Source organism: Corapipo altera, unplaced genomic scaffold (genome assembly GCF_003945725.1).
Source record: "Corapipo altera isolate COAL_440 unplaced genomic scaffold, ASM394572v1 104, whole genome shotgun sequence".
Classification (NCBI taxonomy): domain Eukaryota; kingdom Metazoa; phylum Chordata; class Aves; order Passeriformes; family Pipridae; genus Corapipo; species Corapipo altera.
The window spans coordinates 2,854,766-2,880,579 of record NW_020884920.1 but is presented as its reverse complement, the minus strand read 5'-3'; the positions used below and the strand labels follow the sequence as shown (position 1 = coordinate 2,880,579).

At 43.7% G+C, this 25,814-nt stretch overlaps 1 protein-coding gene across 2 annotated transcripts; it reads left to right on the top strand.

Annotated features, from left to right (window-relative positions):
• Positions 1 to 3,287: 3,287 nt before the first annotated feature.
• SNX8 (sorting nexin 8) lies at positions 3,288 to 25,740 on the top strand. 2 transcript variants are annotated; one of them, XM_027656563.1, is made up of 12 exons: positions 3,295 to 3,356; positions 4,348 to 4,424; positions 11,237 to 11,427; positions 12,984 to 13,101; positions 15,570 to 15,691; positions 16,037 to 16,117; positions 17,053 to 17,213; positions 17,622 to 17,754; positions 18,873 to 18,941; positions 19,749 to 19,898; positions 20,297 to 20,446; positions 21,182 to 25,740. In XM_027656563.1, exons 2-12 carry the CDS (start codon positions 4,391 to 4,393, stop codon positions 21,293 to 21,295), a joined length of 1,323 nt encoding a protein of 440 aa, XP_027512364.1. In that variant the 5' UTR covers positions 3,295 to 3,356; positions 4,348 to 4,390; the 3' UTR covers positions 21,296 to 25,740. The 2 variants fall into 2 exon arrangements, with proteins under 2 accessions (XP_027512363.1, XP_027512364.1); XM_027656562.1 differs by lacking the exon at positions 4,348 to 4,424 and having other exon boundaries at positions 3,288 to 3,357; positions 11,235 to 11,427.
• Positions 25,741 to 25,814: the final 74 nt, after the last annotated feature.

The following is a 25,814-nucleotide window of genomic DNA, read 5'->3' as shown; positions in this document are numbered from 1 at the left end:
GGTGCTGCCGTTCCATTCATACTCCCAGCTGGGTCCTCAGTATTCCATGGCTCTTCAGGACTGTGTATGTGGTCTCTGTTCCTTGCGTTTCACCACCCCCACAGTTGTCTGTATTGCTGGAATGTGCAATTTCTGCAATTACCTTTCTTCCTGCTTGCACTTTTCCAGTCACTTTGGTTAAACTCTGGATCTAAACGTTGGATCCTCCTTTCCCTGACTTTGCATGGGCTGTTCTTGCCATTTTCCTGTACTTTTCAGCAACTTCTGATTTATCTGCTCTTCCTTCCTTCCCCCTTTCCTTTCTTCTGTTGAAATTTCCCCTCAGTCCCTGTTTTATCTCACTGCTATTCTTTTTCCTCCAGTCCTTACTCAGCAATCTGAGGGGAAGTGGAACAACTTTTAAAACCAGAGATTTTGGCACTGGCAGCTGAAGCCTGTTCCTTTAAGCATTCCACATGCAAAAACTCCCAATCAATGGGAAATCTGGGGAAGGAGATCTAGCGGGAATGGCTTTTTATAGCACAACTCTCAAACCAGCAGCGCCTCATGAATTTCAGTGTGTGCAGGTGATCTGAGAATACTGGAGCTGACAGCTCTGCTTCCTAAACTGAATTCTGAAGGAGTAAGCAAGCTCTTGTATGAAGTTCTATCTAATTCTGGCAGGATGTGCCTGGAATGAGGCAGGGCCTCGGGTGGGGACCTGCTTGTGCATTACACTGGTCACTACATTGGGCTGGTTCTGCCCCTCTGCCCTGCTCTGGGGAGACCCCCCTGCAGAGCTGCCTCCAGCTCTGGGGTCCCAGCACAGGAAGGACATGGAGCTGGGGGAGTGAGCCCAGAAAAGCCACCGAGATGATCAGAGGGGTGGAGCACCTCTGCTGTGAGGAAAGGCTGAGAGAATTGAGGTTGTTCAGCCTGGAAGTGGGGTGACCTAATTGCAGCCCCTTCCAGTGCCTGAAGGGAGGTACAAGAAAGGTGGAGAGAAATGTTTTACAAAGGCCTGGAGTGACAGGACAAGGGCTTCACACTGACAGAGGGCAGGGTTAGGTTAGATATTAGAGAAAAATTCTTCCCTGTGAGGGTGGTGAGGCCCTGGCACAGGTTGCCCAGAGAAGCTGTGGCTGCCCCATCCCTGGGAATGTTCAAGGCCAGGTTGGACGGGGCTTGGAGCAACCTGGGCTAGTGGAAGGTGTCCCTGCCCATGGCAGGGGGTGGAACTAGAGGATCTTTAAGGTCCCTTCCAGCTGAAGCCATTCTGTGATTCCATGATTCTGTGACATTATTTTATTGTTTCTTTATGCTTGAGGTTTTCCAGAAGCTTTCACTGCAGTTCCAGCGAATATAGAAGTGTTCGACGACTTATGTCAAGCAGAGTCTTTCTGGCCCTGTTCAAAAAATTATTTCTGCAATTGAATTATTTTTCACAGTATTTTTCTTCAAGACTCCAAAGCAATCTTCAGCTGAGAATGTCTTATTTATACCAAATAAATAGTTATGCTATTAGCTTAAGTACAGACCAATCAAAAATCTATAGCTAAATGAGAACGTGTTGATTCCTCTATTCATTTTCTCAAAAAATGCTATATAGGCGAAAAATCCTGTGGGGCTTAGTTTTCAGAAGTGCTGAGCATGCAAAACTGCTCTGCTGCTGTACAAACATGATTTGAAGGGCCTCTCAGCTCGAATAATGCCGTGCTTTTCTAATTTTATACCCAGCTTTCGTCTGCACCCACGCTCTGGGACCGAGCTGGAACAGCACCGAGGGAGGAGGAGAAGGAGAACCACTCGACTCATTCACATCTTTGTAGCAGCACAGAAGGTTTCAAGGGGGAGCCTTATGGTTGGAATTACACCTGAAATAATTCTCATTTCATAATTTTCTGGTTTAGTTCTCTCTGCATACGGTGGGCATAACCATTTATCTTCCCGTGACTAAGAAATATCAGGAACATTAACTAGTGAATGCATCCAATACTTTGGATATTGAAAACATAAAGCCTTATTATGGATTGGTAATATCTCAATCTGGAGGTCCAGAATCTATAGAGAGTTTTGCTTGTTTGATGGTGTTTTCAGGAAAACCACATGTGCCTTACATTTCATCAGTGTCAACCATATCATTCCTGACTAATAAACTACAGGAAGTGGGGGGAAAAATCAGGAATAAAATGAGAGGTGCTCATACCTGCAATTCTTATTTTTATGCAGTTTTGGAAAGGGTATTTGCATTTCAAATGCTCATATTTCTGTGCTTTCCTGAATAGGTTAATATTGATTTTTACCATATTTACCTGTGTTAGTGCACTCCTTCAGGAGCACAGCACAAAATGTACAATGGCGTTTTCTTTGAAAAAACATTAAATAACTACTTTCAGCTTATCATTAAGAATATCTCATAAAAATCCACATGCATCCAAAATATAGAAATATATTGAATATAGGAAACTTCATTAATTGACTAGATGGCAGCAGGACTGCCGTGGGGAAAGGGAACTCTGTGAAAGAAAATGAATTGTCTGGGAGTAATTAATATGATGAGAGGACATAGTCTTAATCTCACCAGGAAAGGTTTAGGTTGGATGTTAGGAGGAATTTCTTCTCAGAAGGGGTGATTAGACATTGAATGGGCTGCCCAGGGAGGTGGTGGAGTCACCATCCCTGGAGGTGTTTAAGGAAGGACTGGGTTTGGTGCTGAGTGCCATGGTCTGGTTGACAAAGGTGCTTTTCTGTCTTAGGTTGGACTCGGTGATCTCAGAAGTCTTTTCCAACCCAATTGATCCTGTTATTCTCTGACTTAACCCCCAAAGTACAGCCTCAACAGCAATTTACCTACTTTTCATAGCTCACAACAAAGTCTCCCTGAACTTCGCATTCCCAACAACCATCCTTTTCAGATTTCACGAAAAAAAAAAATCAGTTACATTTCGGAATAATCCCATATTAAGCCCGTGAGCCGATCGCTTCTCTTTATATGGTTTAAGATGTGTGGAAGATTTGCTATTAAGATGTTTGGGAGATTTGCTATTAAGATGTTTAGGGGATTTGTTATTAACCCCGCAGCGGTCCCGAAGCGCTCGGAGCCATCCCGTCGGCGGCAGGGACGGCTCGTTGCCCCTGCGGGAGCCGCGGGGTGCTGCTGTGCGGGGACACGGCCGCGCAGTGCCGGCGTTTGTCCCATCCCCGGCGGGCACAGCCCCCCGTGTCACCCCTCGCCCCCGGCCCCGCGGGAGGCGGCTCTGCCCGCCCGCCCCGCCCTGCGGAGGAAGGGGAGGGGAGGGCGGCCGCGCCGGGCCGGCCTCACATGACCGCGGCCGCGATGGACGGCGAGCCGCCCGCGGGCACGGCCGGCACAGGTACGGGGGGACACAGGGGGATGTGCTGGCGGCGGGGCCGCCCCCGCTCCGTGCTCTGCCCGCCCGGGCGGTCGGGGCCGCGCTCCCCTCCAAAACCGGCGGGGAAGCGCCGCCGCCTCTCCTTCCTCGCCCCGGGGCGGCGGGGCCCGGCTCCGGGCGGGGCTGCCCGCGGCGGTGCGCTGGGGGTCCCGTCCCGTCCCACGGTGGGCTCTGCCCCTCGCGGGTGAACCGGGGCGCCCGGGCCGGGGGGTTTGTACCTGCCCGCGGAGGTCGCCCCGGTGCCCGGCTCGGTGCCCGGCTCGGTGCCCGGCTCGGTGCCCGGCTGGGTGTCCGCGGGCGATGAGCTGCCCGGAGCCCTCCTGCGGGGCTGGACGCGGGGCCGGGGCGCGGTCCAGAACTTCTCCCGTGGGGAGTCACGCGGCCGAGCGCTCCCTGCGCGCTGGGGACACTTCGTGTGGCCCCCGGTCCCCTCCCGCCCAGCTGGACCCGGGCACCTTGGAGCCGTTCGGCAGCGGGGCAATGGGGGCAGACCCCGCGCCAGCCCGAGCGGCACATCCAGCCGGGAAACGCTGGAGTTTTGGGAGCGTGCAGCTGGATCTGGGATGGAGAAACTTCGCAGCCAAGTGCTGCCAGCGCTTATTGCGAAATGATAGATGGAGGGAGCTCCTGGGTGAATTGAGGGAATAACATTTTGGACTCCTTAACGTTTAAACTGAGGGAAACTTTTAGAGGGAAACAGGGTAATACGGTTCTCTAAAGTTCTCTTTAAAGTGTCTAAGTTTTGTACCTGCTCCGTGCATAGTGTGTTGTTTGGGGTTTTTTTTCTCCGTTTGGAAAAGAAATTGAGTAGAAGTTACTAGTAGGTGAGCTTAATGCAGGGAAAAATGGTTTGGTTGGATTATATTCAGGATCCAGTGGGTATGCTTTTGTTAGGCCTGTGATGCTCCTGATGCAGATAATGCTTATAAACAAATTATTTTGGAATATTTCTGTCCAGGACTGATGTAACATATTGAGCAGCAGCCTTTGTGGAAAAAATGTCCTACTGTACCAAAGAGAGAGCTTGCTCAGGTATGTCTGTTCTGGATTTACCATCTGCTTCAGGAGCCTTATAGAGATAAAACAGTTTTCTCCAAGTGGAGTATTGATCTGATTAACTTCTGGTGATGGTGCTTCTGTACCTGTCTAATCTACTCAGTTCCTACTCAGAACTTGGCTTTCTTTGACAACGATTATATGGTGAGCACTGAAAGGAGGTGTCTCATGGTTTTATGTAAAGAAAAATAATACTGTGAAAGTAGGAATGTTTTTATTTTAAGCATCATGATGAGAGTTCAGAGATCTTGGAAGTTTCGCACCCCTGTGTAATTTTTTTGGAGATCAGCAGCTCGTCAGTAAGTTTTTTGGGAGGATCTGAATCTCCAGAGTAATGATAGTCCTGGCAGGGATCGTTAATGCCCATCTAGGACAGCACAAACAAATGCTGTCTTCTTGATTTTACAGAGTTAAAAGTACTTTAGCACAATCAAGAGAGAGAAGAAAAAGGATAATGTCTAATACATTAAAGTCAGTTTTGCAGAGTTGCTTTTATTGACTTTTCTTTCCTTTTGCTTCCATTTGAGTGTTTTGCAACGATTGTAGGGAGCTAATCCAGGTGTGTTGGCTGGGGAGGGAGGGGGGTGTCTCTTTTTCTTCTAATGGTAAATCTTTAACTGTGTGTGCAGCCTGTGGAGGGCTTGGTGGGGAGGACTCTACAGATTATAGACAGTATGGTTTGCACATAAATAGTTTGATTTCCCCAATAGTTTTCAAGTTTTATGGGTTGGTGCAGGTCGATGGAGAAAAATTTACCAGTTAAGACGTGTGAAACTGGTAAAAAAGGACAGGAGCTTTGATAATTACCTTTCAACAGTATTTGGGATGTGAATGAGCTGCTTCTACCTGTGAAATGTGTGAAAAGACCACTGGGAGGCTGAAGTGTGTGGAGTGGCAATGCCGTTTTTTTAATGCTTAAATGCTGACATCGAGTTTTCCCCCAGTGTAACTGGGAGGGTGAGAAACACGCGAGGAAGATGAGAAGCAAAACAAAGATAAACCATTTCTTCTGATGGGATGTTCTTGACCTGTGTAAGGACAGATGGTTGTGGAAACTTGCCAGTTCTGTAGTCAGGCTAAAATGTCCTTGTAAAAATTTCCCAGAGAACAGTTGTATGGGTTGTTGCTTGCTGGGTTACCATTTTGGGTGTGAATTTTTACACTTCCAACCTCTTTGTGAGAAGTGGTAGTTTAGAAGTCTGTCACTGTGAGCTGGGAATGTGCCCTAGTGAGGATTTAACTTTTTGTCTCTGTAATCCTTGGGCACATTCCTCCATGGACTTTTCTCTGCTAATCCTGTTATTTCTTTAAAGTGTGTAGCTCCGTCTCACTTTACTGTGTGTGCTACATCTGAGGACTGTGGCTCATGGCTGACTTGTGAATGGAATGTGTTCCTTGTATTCCCAGACTTGGGAAATCAATTAATGAGTTGATCTAACAGCACAGATCAAAAGAGCGGGGTGCTAGGCTTAAAGGTAGTTCTTTACACACAATAAATCTGTGTTACATTGGAAGGGGGTAACTTGCTGTTGGTTTTTTTTTTCTGCTGGAGTGTGTGACTGTGATATTTTGGGAAGCAGTTGGAGGCCTACAACTGTAGGGGAATGCAGAAATGCAGGTGCTTTCAAAATATTATTAAATAAAGCTATAGCCTCAGCTATTTTTGAGCTGTGCCATTGCTTCTCCTTTTCAATTTTAGAAGCACCAAGTGCTGAATAACAATCTTAAACTTAGTTGGAAAAAAACCCAAAACAAACAACCACCAAAAAAACCCCTCCAGAAATGAAAACCAAATTGCCCTCAATATCTCAAAAACAAAGGAAAATATAAAAACTTAACCAACCAACCAAAAAAAAAAAATCCCCAAAACCCCAGACCAGCTAGTGCAGGGTACATATTTGACATCTGCATTGAGAAAGCTGTGGTGATGGTTTTCAGGGTTTTTTTTTTGTTTTTTTCCTTAAGGAGAAAAACAAAATGCTGCTTTCCAACATCTAATTTTATGATAGTATGTGTGTTACTTTATGTTGTCTTCTTTTGGTATTGGAAAGCTTGTATTTACAAGGGAATTGTTGGGAAGGAGAAGGAAGGGCACTCTTAATTAGAGTGAAGCTAAATATAATTACTTTTCTTGTACCCAGTGAGAAATACAGACTTGCCTTCCATGTTGAACTCAGAGTTGTGGAGCAGTTGGCTTTGTTACATAGACTGATTCCTTTGCTTTGCTCCTTTCTAAATAAGAATGCCATGGGTTTAAGTTCCTTAAAAACCCCCAAACAAGTTGCATACAGTTGTCTCAAAAAATATGTAAAGCCTTTAATAGGAACAAAGTTTTGTTTGCCTTTTTTTTTCTTTTTTTTTTGTGGGACTTCTGTTTCTTTCTGTGTTTTTAGGGGATTTCAAATTATGTAAGATTTTAAAAAAATAAAACGAAGAAGGGAATCTATTTGAGTTTGTAGTTGAAATCTGCACCAGCTTTCAGAGAGGCTGATGTGGACAGTGGATTCTGGAATTATGGAGGAATGTGTTTGACACAATAAGGGGGAAAGGCATTTCCATAATTCCTGAGGCTTTTCATGAGAAGACAGAAAGGAAGGGGAAATGCTGATGAATGATATTTACATTGCTGCTTTAGAATTCCTGGCCCAGGAGTTTGTAGTGGAGCCCTCATTTTTTCCAGGGGGAAATCTGAGGTATCTGTGTAAAAACCAGTTTTTGTACTCCTTTGTGTTTCCTGTGGGTTGGATCCCCTCTGCTCCCCACAGCTGTGGTCTGTGAGGATGGAGAATAAATCTTAGCTGTTATTCCTAAAGGTTTTGCTTCCTTTCAAACTCCTTCCTCCTTCTAGAAAATATGCTGCTAATGTTACAAGTAATTCTCTGGCACCATCTGCTTAATCGTGTCTGATAAATTTATCTGATTAGCACCTGGTGTAATAAAGAGTTTGTATCAGCCATCAGTAAAATGGAGATAAGGCCTCCAAATCTGATTGACGGAGCTTAAATAGGGAAGGGAGATCGGTGGCGTGATTTGCTCCTGAGCTTCCAGCCCTGGCATTGCTCCTCTCCTCTGGATGTGCTTCCATGTAAAACCTCTGTGCAGCTGACCAGGTACTTGGAATTGTACTCTGCCTTTCATAAATGCATGATTTTAGAAATTTACGTGGAGGAAACTGGTAACGGTGGAGGGCAGGTTGGTGCCTGGTTGTATCACTGGAGTAATGAACGTCAGGTGCTAACTGAGGTGTGAAATACGTGGTCTAAAGTGGAGAAATTTTCTATTTCAGTTGTTCTCTGGGTGAGTTTCTCAACTCCCTTCAGTCCAAAGGCTACCTGACTTGGCACAAAAAAAAAAGAAAGTATTATGCAGTGTTTTTGTTGCTGTTTTCTTTTACGATGTAACAAAAATTAGGCCATGCTTTAAATGCTTCTTCAGGCTTTTATTTCTTGTCATCTTATTGTCTTCTTGTTTTGCATATGTGTGTTTATATGTATTATTTTTAACTTTTATATTAACTTGTTTTCAGTTATATCAGTCCACTTCCTGATCTCTTATTGACAACAGATTGAGAAACTGCTGTAGCAAGAGCATAGCTTGCAGGAAAAAACTGGTTTTTATTTTTGTCTGCTTCCCAGTGTTCCAGGGGACCATTCCATACCTCGTTTCTGTATTCACTTGCTGCTCTCTGTATATAAACTTCACTAGATAATGATCTGCTGAAACCAAAGGGAATGTTTTCAAAATTAGCTGTTCTCCAGCAGAGAGTGCGTGATGGGAAGCGTTAAGTGTTCTGTTACAATGCATGTAAATCCTTTTACTGGTTGAACACAGGAGCTCATACCAATGAGTTCCCACTATTATCCACCGTTCCTGGCCAGGGCTCTTGAGGCTGTTCTGGAATAGGCTCTTTGGTAAGTAGAATGAAAAATGGGCTGAAGAATAGCTCCAGTATATATTGCTCTGTAGGGTTAGTGTTAATGCCACGTTAAGTGTTTCCTAAAACAGGTTAACAGCTGTTCCAAAGTCATCTTATTGTGCTATCAGACCAGAGTCTGAGGGTGTAGATTCAGTCTGAGTAGCTGTCTTGTTGATAGCAGACACACTGAGATTATTAATTAAACAGTAATTATTCAAACTTGTTTGCATGGTTGTCTGGTTTGTGTGATTTCACACGTTTAGACAAGGTTGAGGTGTAAAGAAGCTACAGAATATTTCAGGAAGAGCCAAATGTGTGAGCTGCTGATAAAGAGAAGGTATTTCCTGTAGGTGAATTTTAGAAAGCAAATTTAGAGAATAACTTGATGAAAACTGGAGAAGAATTACCAAGAAAAGAGCAACATGGCTGAATTGTCAAAGAAATGTGGAGTCTTGTCTGGATCTCTGGGGGGCTTCACTGTGTAGATGTTTTAGGAGGTAATGTGGGTTCAGATCACTGTAATGAACCTGAGAGTCCTCAGCATCACTTTGGCTGATTGTGCTGCAGGATCTGGGTGTTACAGATGAAATACTGAGGGTTTCATGGTTCATCCTGTATTATCTTTTCTCCTGATACCTGTCTTTTGCCACTGGGGTTTCAGTAGTTTACCAGACAGTGCCGAGCCCAAGGTCAGGAACCAGTTTATGCTGTGAAAGCACTGCTTTGTTGGTTGTCCAGCAGAAGGATGAGAAGCAGAGACAGTGAATCAATAGGCAGGAGAATGTTGTGTCAGTACAGATTGGCACTGCTCTTAGGGAAGAAATTGGGGTGTATTTTGAGTAGCCTCTCCTGGGGAGGCCAGCTTGGAGCAATTCTGTGTGAGCCAGTGTTGAACATCACAGAGGGCTCTGGAATTCTCTGTGTGTGTGTGTGTGTGTGTGTGCCTTGGAGGAGTAACAACATCTGCTGTGTCATGTTGCACTTCATTGCTGTGTCTTGAGCAGTTAAACCCAAGAATTACAAGGGTGCACACTGAGAGAACCTCTGCTCTGGAGGTCCACGATGCCTTTTGCTTTCCATAGTTCTTTTTGTGTGTATTTTTGACCCTTCTTCTTGATACTGTGATTTATTGCACCTTGCTGCTCCATGAAAGGTCAGGCAGGCAAGGATTTTTCTACACAAGAAAATCTTCTGCCTTGAATTTTCTTTCCTCCTTTTTCTTTCAGTTCAGCATCTCTCTGGAAAGTGGCTGTACAGGTGTTATCACTTTATCCAGCAGTATCCCATACCAACACTGAATTAGCTTGCATTATTTTACTGCAAATTTCTGGCAGATAGCTGGAAATTTTTAGGAGCTGCTGCATAGGTGGGGTTAGCAGGTGATATATATTAGTCTAATAAAGAAGAGGTGTTAAGACTTGCTTCTCTGAGTCACATTAGCAGGCATCTGAAGCCTGATGAGACATGTGGAATAAGGTCATTTGTCCTGGATTTGGTTTCCTTAAGCCATTTTGTGGAGCAAATAATAAAGAGTCTGATGCCATGTATCTGAGAAACTGAAGATTATCTGTTTTCCCCATTTATCAGGGCCTGGAGGACATGAAGGAGCAGGTAGGAAATCCTTATCAGAAGGAGGTCAGAGTTCTTATCTTCCCTGAGTTTATCTCTTACAAAGTTAACAACTTTTTGAACTATGTATCAAAGCTTAAAGAAATGCTTATTGCTTCCATAGTGTTACTGTCTTTTTGTGTTCTCAAAACTGTAGCTACATTTAGGAACTTCTGCACAATGGCAAGGAAGGGATGATGAATCCTACCTGGCTTTTCTAGGTACCTTTTCATCAGTGGATTTGACTGAACTCAGGTATGGGCTGAATAGGTTCCAGGGTTATACCCACATCTTTCACACTGATTCTTATGGGTGGAAAAAAAGGATTACTTTGAAAACTAATGTAAACTTAGTTTACAGCCACACAGTAGTGTGGTTATGAAGTCAAATTGAGATAATGGACTCTGGTCAGTCACTTGATTACTCTGAATCATCAGCTTTGCCCCTTCTTTGATGTAGTTTTGTCCTCTGGGGCCACATTCTTAAGACCTATCTTTTTTTGACTTTGCATCTAGCAGAGGATCAGTTAGACTCTCTCTATGCAAAACTGCCTAGCTATGATTTTATTCACTGTTGAAAGTGTTTGTTTTCTAGCTGTGAGCAGTGGAATAGGTTTGTTTGAAAGATTTTGCCACAGCTTGCTGTGACTGAGGAATTGTTGTGTTGGTAGCCCTTGTTAGGAACCCTTTTCCCTTGCTCTCGAACTTGAGCATGTTGACATAGTAAATTATTGTAATTCACTCTCACTGTAGCATAGTGTCAGAGAGTTTAATAAAATTATGCCAAATGAAGTGTCTCCTTCCTTTGTAATGACATGCAAAATTAATGGATTAAATTTCTGCAGCGCAGTAAAATGACACATTTTTCTTCCCTTCCATGAGTTGTTCTAGGCAGGATCCAAAAGTGCTGAGCTAGGGTTTCGTTCATTTTGGCAGATCCTGCTGTGGTGGGAGCTGGACAGACAGGAAATGCAGGCCTCTTAGCTGATTCACAGAACAAATTTGGCCTGTGATTCTTTGCTTAGTAGAGATGTCTTTCTGACTCGATATAATTGGTGTTGCTCCTGGGTGTTGTGAGGAGGGAGGTACCAATGTCTTGAACGTGTGTGAAGCAGCATAACCTCCTGGGGGAGTGGCCTGGCTACTGTTCTGGTTGTGTTGCACCACTCTGGGAGCACCAAACAAGAGAGCAGAATATTTTAAGGCTACTTCTTTTACTGTACCTTATCAGGTCTACTGGTTTTTTTTCCCTTTTTGTCTTCTAGATTTGGCAAAGCCTCCAGTAAATGAACCAAGGGAAGCGGAACAGTTTCTAATGCAGACGCCCCAGGGAAATCCACTGCTGCTTTCCCACACCCTACAAGAGCTATTGAGCAAGGATAGTGTGCAGGTGGAACTTATACCTGAGAAGAAGGGCCTTTTTCTGAAACATGTGGAATATGAGGTTTCCAGCAAGGTAATGTGAACAATCACTGGGCTCAGTGAGAGTGTATCCTCTTTACAGTGTCTGTGCAGTTGCTACTGGCAAAGTCTTGACTGATTAGGTAGGTGTGTTGGGTGATGCTGGTTGTAGGTTCTTCTCTTGGTATAAGAGAAGATAGAAGATGATTTGTCTTTTCCTGTTTGTAGTGCTGCCAGTGAAATATATCTCCAGTAGCTTCTGTGTGGTTTTTTTCAAGGAGGAAACGTGTCCTCTTCCAAGCAGACCATGTGTGATTGACGCTTCCCAGACCACCAAAACATCAGTTATTGAGCAGTGCTCGAACTGTTCTAGTCATCATTGTATGTATTTGGTGACACATTTGGGTCACTTGTCTGCAGTGACCTTTGGGGCTTTAGGTTTTTTAGGGTGATGTCCCTAAGTTTGTCAAAGACTTGTGAGGGGAAAGGGCAGACATGGTGAATGCTTCTGTGGGCTTTCTAGGAATGGATGTTTATTTTTGCCTGTGATTTCAGGACTCAGTGACCCTGGTGGTCCTGCGAGGTTTTGAATTTAGGAACCCATGACCGATTCCTTTCAGTCGCTGTCATGTCTCCTGTGGCTGTAGAATGATGCTGCCTCGAAAAGAAGTGTAGCTCGGCCTTCAGCTTCATCTGAGATTCTACAGCACAAACCAACATCAGATTTCAGAGCAGACTGAAGGGAGGCCCTTGGGGCTGTGTCTGTTGGGCTCCAGTTGTGTGTCTCATGCTGTATTTTGGCATAGTGCCACTGTAAGTGGTGGATGACGTGCGATCCAAATGCAGTGAGGATGAGTAGAGGGCTCTGTAGTCTTTCCTATTAGTGGTTGAATCTGTAGTAATAGTGTGGGGGGTTTGTGGATTATTTATTTATTGTTTTTAGAGGATTTCTGCCTCCTAAATGTCTTGTTCTAGCTGCTACCAACTCCTTTGGGAATGAGAAAACAGTTTCTTTGGCCTCTTCTACATATTGATCTAAGAAATGCAGCATGAAGGCCTAAGGTTTTAAAGGAACTTTCAGTCTTTGTTTATAGCTCTAACATCAGTGTGAGGTCTCTCCTCTTGTGAGGTTTAATTAAAGCATCAGGCATTTGGGTTGAGTAGTAGCTTAACATGGTCTAAGACTGTTTTGCCACCTCTGGATTTAAAACTGATTTAGAGAAAGATCCTAAGAGCTGGAGCTCAGGGACTTGCAGTACTTCAAGAAAAGAGCTCTCTAGAGCACTTTAAAAGTGTCAGCACTCCTTCCCAATGTTCTGTCTAATTTGGAAGACCAGAGAGTTGGAAGGGGTAATGCTATGGAACCACAGCAGATTTAGGGATATTTGCAATTTTTTGGGCAACATTGTGATGGCTGTGTTTAATCTCCTCCCTCCTTCCCACCACAAGGCCTCTAATGAGAAATGGGTCGTTTCTGCAATCTCTGGTTATGATTTCTTTCTTTTCTTCCTTTTGCATTTAGGGCAGCTGATAGCAAAAAAAAAAAAAAAAGTAAATGCTGCTGCTGTCTAACCTGTGACTTGACTTATTCTCCCCCTTCCTTAATTGCAGAGGTTCAAATGCTCAGTCTACAGGCGATACAATGACTTTGTGGTGTTCCATGAGATGCTGCTCCAGAAGTTCCCCTATCGCATGGTGCCGGCACTGCCACCAAAGAGGATGCTGGGAGGTAAACCTGGGTCTTGCTTTTTCAGTGGAGGGGTCTTGGTCAAGGTGATAGTGTTAAAAGTAAATGTTTAAAAGTAAATGTTGGAAGTGTTTGCTTCTGCTTGGCTCAGAAAACAAGTTTGATGTTATAACACACAATTTTGAGGTGTGAATTGTTGCCATCCTAGAAATTCCTATAGGTGAGATATTGATGTAAAATTTCAGTGAGGTTTCTTCCTGTGGAATGACTTTCCTAATAAGATTTTAGGTGTAATTCTACACAAGAGCACGGCAGAGCTGCAGGTATTGGTTTTTAGAAAAATATGTTATGATGATCATTGTTTAGTGGTGGACTTGGCAGTCTTAATTTAACAGTTGGATTCAGTGATCTTAAAGTTCTTTTCCAACTTAAATGGTTCTATGATTCTGTGATCTTTTTAGCATAACCAGAAACTGAAACCTGAGGCTGGAATCAGTGTCAGGTCATTCAAGTACACTTTAGCTGTTAGCCTAAAAACCAGTATCCCAAGACGGAAGCATATCAAAGCTCCTTCAGGAACATTTTTCATTAATCTCAAATATTGACACCGATTTTAAACATTTAATATTTCAAATGTTGCATAACTGCATAAAATCCCGTATTGTTTAATACTTAATCTGTGAAAGAACAAGCTTTTCACTGTCTCCTCTCTTGCCCATGGCACTGAGCTCACTGTGTTTCAATAAATAATTGATTTCAGTTGAGGAGTCTGTGCATTGCTGCAGTAATTGGTAAACAGTGAGCAGAGCAGGGTGTATAGTGAACTGGAAGACAGCAAAATCCTGGCACTGAAAAGCTCCAGTGGCCTTGTGTTCTTGTGATGGAATGTGAATTGTGAAGACCTTTCTTTTGGGGTTGCGAAACCCATCTGTTGAATTGAACCTGATTCAGTGTCCTCAGTCAGAGTTTCCAGAATTTCCACTTCATGCAACAGCTGTGAGCAAAGCAGCCTTCTCTGATTAATGTCAGTGGAGAGAGGATGTTTGAAAGAAGCTACCAATATATATATAATTTGTCAGCCAACTGTTATTTCCTTGTGTTGCCACTCTGTTGATATTTCTGTGCATTCACCAGTGCATTTCTTCCCATACATCTCATAAGTTTAAGAAAAAACCCGATAGGATTAGTTCCCAAACTGTGCTGGGAGACCAGTTCTAATACAGTGCAAAGGTGTGATAAGGCAGAGAGTGCTGATTGCCTTTAGTCCAGCGACTCTGCATGTAGAAGAGCTGTGGAATTGGGCTTAATGGGAACTGCAAACAGGAAAAAGGAAATGGAGTGGGTAGTTCTTGTTTCTGAGCAGGTTAATGGACTGACACAGGATTTGATGGATTAGCACAGATGTGTGACTCTTGCAACTTCCTAGTCCTAGAGCCGGATGGACAAAGCTCCATAATTTGTCCTTGGTGTGCTCCTCTGCTGAGTTACACTGAGCCTGATGCTGCTCTGCTCCCCTCCTTCTGTCGTGTGAGGGAAGATTGTTCACCTGCTCTGCTCCTTTTGGAGGACAGCAGCCAGCTGGGGCAGATCCTGTAGGAAGTGTGTAGGTTACTTCAGAAATGTCCACGTTGGCTGAAGTGTGAGCAAAGCCAAATCAAGATCTGCAACCACAATGACAGAAAAAGGAATTGGTGGGTGATACTGTACTGAAGATCACCAGTGAGAGTCCTCACAGCCAGCTAACTGCCAGCTTAAAACTGAGGCAAAAGAGTAATAACCTTTCATGATATGAGAACGTTGGATAAGAGCATTCCTGTAATTCCCTTCTATGCTGCTTTCTTTTCCTTCAATCTTTAGTTTAATTTTTTATCATTCACCGTTCCTGAAAAACTCCAGGAACTTTGATTTACTGCCTTACTGCAGTACTGCCAGATTGAAATTCTTCTTGTTTCAGCAAGAGGAGCAGAATTCTTTTAGTTTGACAAGTAAAGGCTCTGGATGGATGTACTGCAGATTGCTGTGCAGATCTTCCAAAGTGCTTTCTGACATCTTGCATGAAAGAGATGGATACTGATCCTAGTATCCATCCAGTATCCTGATGGATACTGCCAAACAGACTGGGATCTCCTCTACAGACCCGCTGTGAAGTTGATTCAGAAGAAGAAGAAGAATCTTTGTAGGCCCACAGTTTGTAAGTGGAAGTTTCAGGCCTTAGGTTTGGTTGTTTATCCTGCTTGCCTGCCCCACCCTGTGGAAATAACCCCACAGAGGTATATATGCTGGATTTTGGTAAGATATAAAGAACCACCTGATGGAATGTTTATTCAAATGGTCAATCTAAAAGATTGTTTTTGGGAGCTGACAGACTGTAGGTAACCGCTCCTTGTTTTTGTTGCAGTGCTCAAGCAAGGATTGTAAGTACAAGGAAATCATTGGCCTGAGTGCTTTTCTCTTTCTGAGCAGCTGTAACCTGAGGTGAATTAATTGAAATTCCATGTTTCTTCCTGTAGCTGATCGAGAATTCATAGAATCGAGGAGGAGAGCGCTGAAGCGTTTTATAAACCTGGTGGCTCGACACCCCCCTTTCTCAGAAGATGTGCTCTTGAAACTCTTCCTGTCATTCAGTGGCTCAGTGAGTATTTGTTAGCAATAGTCCTGAGTTTGCATGTCTGCCTGTAACTGCTTCACTGGGCACAGGGTTCAGAATTGCTTCTGACCTACAAGTTTTTGCTCCCTGTGACGAGGAGAATTTTCTCTCAGTAGGTGTTTCTACAGCTGGAAAGTGGAAGGTAATTTCACTCAATACCAGAAGGGTAGTATTTTGAAAATTATAACTGTTCTTAGGGGAATACAGATTATACTTTTCCTTTAATTAAACCTAACCTGGGTAAAGCTGTACGTGTCTTACTGTTGAGATACATCTGAGACCTTTGTTACTAAGTTCTTTCATGCTGATTTGATTCTGTATTTTCTCCAGGATGTACAGAATAAGCTAAGGGAGTTGGTCCAGGGAGTAGGAGATGAGTTTATGACCTGCAAATTAGCCACCCAGGCCAAGGTATGTATAGGAATTTTTTGCAACGTATTAATTCTGGTTTGAATGGCTCTGTTCTCCTGGTGGATCAGTTATGGCATTTGTGGAGTGATGGACACCTTAGGTAGGAGACAGTTGTTTACAGAGTTTGAAGAATTTGTAACTTTATCAAAAAGATCAAATAAACATTTGACTCTTAAGGTCTTGAAATTTGTAGCTAAATGCTGGTTCATGAATATGATAAAGATTAAACAATGAATCCTGCTCAGAACATGTTTCTCAGCAATTACTTGTACTTGCATAACAAATACATGCACAAATTGCACAATTTAAAAGCTAATATCTAGATGGATGTCTTCCCACGTGTCCATGCCCTCATTCTGTCTGTCTTCTTCTCCCTGTGGGAGAGCAATTTGGACTGTTAGAGAGAAGTTAGTTATAAGTTCTCCATTTATCTGTTTATCCCAGAGATTAGTGCTGTGGCAAGTTTTAAATCTACTGTGTTCGTTGAGCAATTTTAAAGCAAGTTGTTGTTCAGGTTCCTGCAGTGCTTGCAGGAGGTTTTGCAACTGGAGCTTAGTTCAGGTTTTTAGCAGTGATACACTGGTCAAAAAGAGCTGAACTTTCAGTTCATTCTTGACTTTACCAGGCTGGGAGTTACCAGTAGGATTAGGTTAGAACTTGTGAGCTTGAAACCTCACAACCCCTGTTTTAACTGCACAGTAGAATTGCAGATATTGTCAACTCAAATACGCTGGGTATTTGAACCTCTTTATGCCTCTGAAAATCAGGGCTATTTGTGTGACATCTGACTTGGACAACTGAATTGGAAAGGTGATCTCTTCGGAGTTGTTACAGCGTGGCGTGAGGGAGTGAGCACAAGAGGGAAGCCTCTTTTTCTCTGCAGGCTGTGGTATGCCTCTGATTTACCCACCAGTAACCTCTCTGTACTCCTTCAGGACTTCCTCCCATCTGACATACAGGCCCAGTTTGCTGCCAGCAGGGAGCTCATCAGAAATATTTATAACAGCTTTTATAAGCTTCGAGACCGTGCGGAGAGAATCGCTTCTCGAGCCATTGATAACGCCTCCGACCTCCTCATATTTGGGAAGGAGCTCAGGTAGGTTTGGAGGAACAGGCTTTGCTAATATGAGCATTTCTACTGCTGTTTCAGAACTCAAAACTCTTGTAATGCCTCCAGTCTGGTGAAAATAGGTGTTCCAGTGCATGCTGCAGGTCATAATCAATTTTTCCTACTATAAAAAAAGAAATGCACAGTTACCATTAAGGCTGCATTCCCTAGAACATGAGGAAACAAAATATAAATACCTTGGCATTCAGGTACTGGTTTTATTGTCTCTCTCCCCAGTAAGTACACAATTAACTCTGCATTTGTGTTGGGGCAGTAGCAGCTCAGCGCTGTGAGCTGTTTAGACAGATTTGGAACTCTGAACTGCTCTCTGCAAATAAGTTTATCTGCTCAGTGGAATTTGTCTCCTAGATGTGACCGTTACTTGTCTCCTTCCAGTGCTTTGGGCTCAGACACTACCCCACTTCCTTCCTGGGCTGCTTTGAATAACAGCACATGGGGGACTCTGAAACAAGCCTTGAAGGGTCTGTCTGTTGAATTTGCACTTCTGGCAGATAAGGCTGTGCAGCAGGTGAGTTCTTGACTTTTGTCTTTTTCTTTTTCTTTATTTTTTTTTTTTTTGTAACACGGAGGTGGTACATTGCTGCCCTGAACTTTATCTTTAATCATGAGCTCTGTGGACATAAGCTCTTCAAGAGTTAAGAAGGAGATGGTGATTCAAACTTTCGTCCTCAACCACCAGCCTGCTTGTTCAAGCTTGAATGAAATAACTGGACTGTGTTTAAATGGGAAAAAAAATATAACTGGCAAGGGAAAGGAGGGGAAAACCTGCTTTCTTTCTTAATTTTAAACGATTATTGCACACGTTAAGTTGTACTACTTCAATGAGCTGTCCAAGAATCCTGTGTTCTGTCTTACTAATCTGCTACAGAGAATCCAGAGTAAGTTATTTCTGAATCAAGTTTCGAAGTTCATGTGCTTAAACATTACATGAGAGTGATTCAGACAGAAGTATCATATTCCTGTGTAAGTGTGCAGTGTGGTAATGACTGTCAGAATAATGTGAGAAAACGACAATCTGGAAAGGAAAAGTAATAATTTTGTCTTCACTGCTCTTCATCTCATTGTGTTAAAACACTGAGCATGCTTTTGTAGATCAGTCAAACCGGGTCTTTTTCTCCAGAGTTTATGCTCCAGAGAGTTCTATTGATACAGGAAGAAAAGAGAGTATTTTGTAAAACAAAAAAAACTAGTAGTGAAATTTGGCTTGGTGTCTCATCTCTGCCTTCTGATGCATGAACTATTATGGGGAACATGCAGGTATTCAGAGCTTTAATGGATTAGTTATCTTGTAAGAAGGGAAGATGAAAGATTGGAGGAATCTGCAAGAGCAAGACATTCCAGGCAGAGTGTGCTGAAAGGACTGTCATGCAGGGCTGTGAAACCAACTCCTCTTGTTATAGTGATCAGTCAGTTGGAAAAGCTGTTCCTGCCTCAGTCAGGTCTTTGTTCTGCACACTGAAGACTAAACACACTCCAGTGCCATCTGAAAGCTTTTTGATGCAGTTGTGTAAGCACCAATGTGCCCTGGAGAATGCAGGGAGAGCCTGCGTGGTGTGAGGAGGTGAAGGACTGGGATGTTGGTTCTTGCCAGGCTTACGTAAAATGTACTTTTTCCTTGTTTTCTAGGGTAAACAGGAAGAGAATGATGTGGTGGAGAAGCTGAACCTTTTCCTGGATTTACTCCAGTCCTATAAAGTGAGCTCTGCTGTTCTTCTGCCAACGAGAAAGTTGTTCAGAGCAAGCTTGTGCTTTTTAGAGGGTGTAATGCCAACTGGATGGAAAACTGTCTGGGAGGCCAGTTCAGAGGCAAACTGGGCATCTGGCAGAGGGAGGGGAGCAACTGTTGGCCATAACCAGCTCTGCAGCCTTACTGATCAGCTCGGCTTGTGATGAGAACTTGCCAAAGAGCAAACCCTGCAAGGAATTTCAAAATACAAATGCTTGAACTATATGGATCAGCTAACTTTTTATTTTCAGATTTGGCTGCTTCTGAGTCAAAGCAGTGAACTAGATCACTATTGGTTTGTTCATGGAGATATGAGCCGAGTTACAAATTAAAGAATTTTTGTTAATACTAATCTATGATCAAAGGTACTTTTTATAGAAGCACCTACTGAAACTGTATGAGGCAGCCTCTCCCGACATTCCCAGGCCTGGACTGAGATAGAAGGACACTGGCAAGCTCTTACTACAGTTAATTGCCTGCACTCAATTTTGAGAAGGTCAAGAAAAGATAAGAGGCCTGATAAGATCCAAAGTGTTGGCAGAAGTGATGCTCCCGGCTGCCTATTAAGCTCACTGGTCTGGGTTCAAGCAGATTTTTTTTTCTTGAATTCTAAGCTACTGGCGTTTTTTGACCCTCTTGAAAACTAAAGAACAAAAATCTACAGCAGGGAAGTTGCATAAAGAGTGACCATGTGTTTGTGTTCCTAATGTACTTGGCTGTGTGTTTGCTGACTCTTGGCTTCCACTCTGTACCTGTTCTTTTCTTTTCCCATAAAGGACCTGTGTGAAAGGCACGAGAAGGGGGTGTTGCACAAGCACCAGCGGGCGTTGCACAAGTACAGCATGATGAAGAGGCAGATGATGAGTGCCACTGTGCAGAACAAAGAACCAGAATCAGTGGAGCAACTGGAGTCTCGGATTGTGGAGGTAGGGCAGGCTCCTGGGAGAGCAAAGGGTGGTACTGGACTCTGTGATGGTGCTGCTCTGTCACATTTGCAGAAAGCCATTGGGCTGAAAGGGTAGCCTGTACTTTGGGAAATCTGAGCTACTTGCTGTGCCACGTGGAAAAGGTGTTTGTTTTCCTCCACACTTACTACTGGCCTTTGGCAGCACATCATTTGCAGGACCTGTAGAAACCAGCAGGCTGCAGGGTGGAAAGTGCAGTTGCCGTTGTATCAAATGGGTCCAGGATCTGCCTTTTTGGGTTTTTGATATGTGTTTGAATTGCTGGTAGGGTGAGGAATGCTGTTTTCTCCTGCTGTAAGTGAACCTCCTTTGGCAGCCCCTTCCTGGCAATGCATTTCACAGAGCTCCTCTTGTTTCAGCAAGAAAACGCGATCCTGACCATGGAGCTGCGGAATTACTTCTCCCTGTACTGCCTCCATCAGGAGACACAGCTCATCCACATCTACCTGCCTCTCACCTCTCACATTCTGGGGGCCTTTGTCAACTCCCAGATCCAGGGTCACAAAGAGGTGAGTTTTTCTGGACTGTATCCTCTTCCCCAAAACATGAATGAGAATTTGAATGTATTTATTTTCACCTGTTGGCCTTCATCCTCTAATCATCTGTCCAGCTGGGCTATTTCATAACTTAAGAAGTCATCTAAGGTCTTTCCAGTTTGGAGTGAGGATCAAGGCTGGCCTCTAAAAGACTGTATCTTCTTGCAGCAAATTGCTGGTTTTTATTTCTTTTCTTCTTCTCTCATCAACTATCCTATGGGTAGTTGAAGAAGACCCAGCCATTAAATAGCTATTCTGTAATGAATGATGTGTGTTTGCTGGATGAATCTGGTTTTTTGTGGTGCTACACAGAAATTGTATGACAAGGAACAACTTCCTTGCTTTTGCTCTAAGAGCTCCTTTTTGTTAACCCCTAAATATGGCCTTTAATATTTCCCATATACAGAATTCCTTGCATTTGTTGTATTAGAAAAGTCTCTCCTCTTTCAGGTCCCTTCCCTCCCTTCAGTGAAGGAATTTGACCAAGGTATGGGAAATCTCCCTTCCATGCATGCTCAGGAAAATGCTAAGGGAGCTCCAGTAGCACCAGTCTGGAAGGGACAATCTGGCTCCACTGAGTTTCCTGAAAACACTTCAGCAAATTTATGTTGTGCTTTTGAGTACCTGAAACTGCTGCTAAAATTCAGTGTGGTGAGATTGTTACCTACCGTGTGGTCACGTCTGTTTTCTCTCCTTTTCCACTCACAGATGAGTAAAGTTTGGAACGAATTGAAGCCGAAGTTGAGCTGCCTTTTCGTGGGATCTAGTAGTATGCCAACTCCACCACTGTCACCTCCAGAGGGAAATTTCTTCTCCAGTTAATGCTCCGAGCATCCTGCATGGAGCAAGAAGGGCAATCAACGAAGGGGTGGGACCTCTACCTCCAGATGTTAAAATGAATCCTCCAAACAGCTATTTTTTATTTTTATTTTTTTTTTAATACTGCTGCTTTGAGCTGCTCTCTGATTTAGACAGACTGGATGTGGGGCAGAACATAAGGATATAAAGACAATCTCTTAAATTTGCAGTGCTCTGGGGCAGAGCTGATGTTGGTTGTCCTGCAGACACTCTCCACAGGGTCGGGATGTGGCCTGGCACAGCGAGTGCTGCAGTGCTGTTGCTGATGCCTCTGCATCTTGTACTAACAGTCCTCCAGTCATGTTTATCTGCAGCTGTGCTGACACATCTCTGCACTGAAGTCTCTGAAGTGCTGAGATGAACGGGATAACTGAAGCACTTGCTTGTAGTGGAGATAAATTGCCTTTTACGCCTTGGAGGGCCTGTGTTAGGGACATGTGTGCATAAGGAAAGCTGAAAGCCATCCCCCATCCCGTTGTAGATGTCTGGATTTGATTTCTTACTGCTAGACCTTAGCACAAAATGAATGAAGTGGTTGGATTTTGTAACCCAACTGGGCAGGGGTCAATGCTGCTGTGTAATGGGGTTCTCCCATGAGGCTGGATGGACTGTATTGTCAGTGTGTTTCCCTTCATGGTTGCAGGGCAGCCTGGGGACTTGCTCATATTTTTCAGTTTGGGGCCAAAGACAGCTGGGTTCAGGAACTCAGAGGAGTTTGCCTGGCATAAATGAGAAAATAATTGAATAAAACACTCCTTAACTGTAATCCAGTCCTACTACATGAGCAGAATAGCTACAAGGTAGCTGTTTTCTTCTGGAGGTTCTGATATCCCTCTGTTAAGTAGCTGTTCAGGTCCATTGGAGAGCTGCTGACCCAAAGGCTGATGTTTTCTTTGGTCTAATATCAGAAGTATTCTGTTATACCAGCAGGCTGGAACACAGTGCTGATAAAGTTCATTAACAAAAAATCAGTATTTATCAGGATGTTACTGTCATTCTTTTTCCTGGCTGTGGGTAACACTGGAGTGTGTTTGTGAAGGACAGGAGACAAGTGACAGTTCTTGTCTCTAAAAACAGCTCAGCCCTTGGTAGTGGGGTTTTCAGAATGATTTGTGATTGAGATAAAGGGACTAATCTTTCTCCACTTTGTATCTCCAGTGACTTTCCCTCGGGAGGCAAAGGGGGAGGAGAACGTGCACATCATGTTACCTCGGGGGAAATGGTGCACATCCTCCAGAGAAACTGGTAATCCAAGGAGCTGCAAACGTCTGCAGCAAAACTGTGTGAACAGGTCTCTCCTGAACCTGCCTTCTCTGGGGTCAAAATAGCTTCTAAAGGGGAATTTGAGATTTGGCTTCTTAGCCTTTTCTTTGAGTGGGTAAAAAGGAAGCATATTAACAAGGATGAGTGCTCGCTGTCAAACTGGAACCATTACAGTATTTTTCTACTGGGGAACTTCCCCATTAGCAGGAAATGTATTTAAATCCTCTAATCACAAAAGCTGCCTTTTTTTTTTTTGATAAATTTAGAAAACTCAGTACAGCATGAAGCTCTTCCTAATCCAGGTGGAAATTCTGGGTTAGTTTCTTCAGCTAAGAGCAAGATAAATTACTTGCCCAGTTTCATGAGACTGGAATAACCATTCCTCACACTCATCAAAATTAAGTAAAACAGAGTGATGTGGGTGAGTTCCTCAGGTGCTGGGCCTTAAGCAGTGTGTAGCCAGCCTTTCTCAGAATGCACTAAGAGCTTTTTCTAACAATTCAAATGTTAACTTGCTTTCCTCCTGTGTGTGGGCCTTGTGCAGTGAGACAGATGAACTGCAAATGGCTGCGACAGGTTTGATTCTCTCCTAAAGATTTCCAAAGCGATGGCAGAGGAGATTCTGCTCACAAGGCAGAGCAAACTGTCAGAGGAGGGAAATGTTTCTACAGTCCAGTAACAAAGAAGATTATTATCTCAGGAATGGCACAGAAGGTTTTTCTGCTTGACCTTGTCTTGATTAGGAAGATGGTTTGTGGTTCAAGTGCGGAAAGCGTGTTACCAGGTTTTTACAGGCTCTTTACCCCTGGCATCTTTAGAAGGTGTTGGCTGGTTATGGCTGGCTTAGTCTGAGCACCCATCCTCCCTTGTTTATTATCCTTGTTTGCTTGATGTGCTGAGCAGTCAAAGAGAAAATACTGTATGTTTTGGGGCAAGATCTGATACTTCTGGTGGATCTTCTGTGTAATTTGTTTGACTGGGCAGTGTTCCATGGGAGCACTCGCAAAGCGTTAGCCAGAATGGAACTTTGCACCTGTCATTTCTAGAAAGAATTTCTAATTTTGGACTTTATTTACAATCAAAAAACAAATCCCCCAAAAAACAAACATCAAAATGACATTTGGATTTTAGACTAACTCCTCCTTCCTGTTCTCCTTGAGAACAAGAATTCTACAGTCCAAAGGCAGAGACTGTAATAATGATAAACACAGACCACAGGACCTATAAAGGAACTGGAATTACATTGAGAAAACACCCATTCCTCCATTGTCAGCCCTTGCCTCTCTGAGGAGAGCAGTTTTGGGGGTGGGTTTTTCTTGTTTTGCTTTTACTCTGTTCACCTGGTATTTGAGAACAGAGGCCTTGTATTCTCAAAGCTGATCCAGCTGTTGGCACTTTCAGAGTTTATTTCATACTGGACTGTCAAGCTTCTGTCTCATTCCTAAACACATGCAGACACTATTTCATACAACCCCTAGTTTCCAAACCTTTCCTTTGGGAGACTGGTCAGTGTGCAAATAGAACTGTTATGTTTACCTCAGTATGTGAGGGATTTCCTTACTGTGTTTGTTCGTTCAGCTTATGGATCTGTCAGACTCGGAGGGCAGCATCAAGCACAGCTTCCTTCCCCTGCAGGGATGCAGCAGGGAATCCAGGGGATCCACCAGGCTGACTTCAGCTGCCTGTCTGCCCCAGTCAGTGTGGGGGAAACAGCTGTGGTGACCTCCATGCTACTGCCTTCTGCAGTAAACACTAAGCAAACCAGACTGAGGAGTGGGTGCTGCCTATCCAGGAGCTGATGCTCCTGTAAGAGGTGATGTCAAAGTGTTAACGTGCCTTTGTGAATGGAAGCTTTTCTGTGTGTGCTTGAAGTCAGGGGACCTTCATGTGTTCAAAACAGCGATGGTAGAAAAGGCATCCAGTTTTTGTGTCAGTGTCTCTGTCAGGTCTGTTGTGTAGGTACCAGGGTGGTCAAAACCTGAGACTCTGAAAGCTGCCTGGAAATTGTTCTATTGAAAGGGCTCTATGTTTTTGTCACTCCTGAGGGCTTCTCCACTTCCAACTGTGAAGTGGCTTTTTGTCCAGTGTCACGTGTTGAAAGACTCCAAACTGTATTTACAATACAACTTTAATCTTTGATCCTTCTTTCTCTCTCTTTCCATCCTCCTAAGCTGTAATGTGCTCAATGATGCCTTGCTGCATTCCAGTGCTTTTACTCTCCCACTTTGATCATGCAAGGGTGTAATTCCTGGAACCTGAAACAGGCTAATTTACACCTTTCAGTTTGTGCTGTTTCCTAAAAGAAAAAGCTCACCAGCTGGGGACAGAACTTAAACCACATCAGTCTCACAAGAGCAGCAGGAGCAGTAACATCCCAGCTCTTTGACATGACCTGGAAGTCAGGGCTGGGGAAAGCATCCTCCTGAAAGGACTGACCTGACTGCAGAGAGGGGTTGGCAAAGGGAAGTGCAAGCCTGAGCTGTGCTTGTTCTGTTCCTTCCTAAATCCTGAAGGAACAGAAAGTAACTCCGAGTGATTCTGTGACGTGCTCTCTCTCACCCAGCAGTTCACAGTTTCCACCAGGAAATAAATCCAGATATAACAGGTATTGGCTGTCAGTCACTCCCTTTCCCACCACACAGTAAGGTCCTACACCCTGTTAAAGCTGCCTGTCCTCCTGGACTTATTCTCTCTCCTACTTGCCTTGAGCCATTCATTCTCTCTGTTAGAGCAGCCAGAAGCCCTCACTGCCAGGTCAGAAGCAGAGCTGGGTATCAAAACCTCTGTAAATAACTCAGTGTGCAGCACAAAAGGAAAAGTAAGGTTTTAAGGTGTTAATTCCTCCTTTAAGTCTGAGCTGTGGCTCGCTGAGCAGATGAAGAAGGGCATTTTTGAGTGGGTATTTTCAAAACTGCTGGAGGGAGACAAGAAGCAAATTTTTGTTCAAAGGGTGTGAATATGGCCTGCCTGGAATATCCTGTATCTTTGCTTTGCTCAAATAGCCTTATGTATGAAGCACTTTATCCAAATGCAGGAATTAAAGAACTATTACTACAGCTGGTAGACTGGAAATGTTTACAGATCCTACATTACATTCCAAGATTCTATCTGTAAGTGTTATATGTTTGTAAAAGTGTTTAAAAAAAGAAAAAACAAAACTTGTGTAAGAAGCTACATATGTGATGTGTTATTTCTAGCACAGTTGGATTAAACTTTTGCT

Coding starts and splice junctions, on each gene's coding strand:
- SNX8 (XM_027656562.1), top strand. CDS start 3,302: ATGACCGCGGCCGCGATGGACGGCGAGCCGCCCGCGGGCACGGCCGGC. Junction 3,358..11,234: donor GGCACGGCCGGCACAGGTAC/GGGGGGACACAG, acceptor TTTTTGTCTTCT/AGATTTGGCAAAGCCTCCAG. Junction 17,214..17,621: donor ATATTTGGGAAGGAGCTCAG/GTAGGTTTGGAG, acceptor GTCTCCTTCCAG/TGCTTTGGGCTCAGACACTA.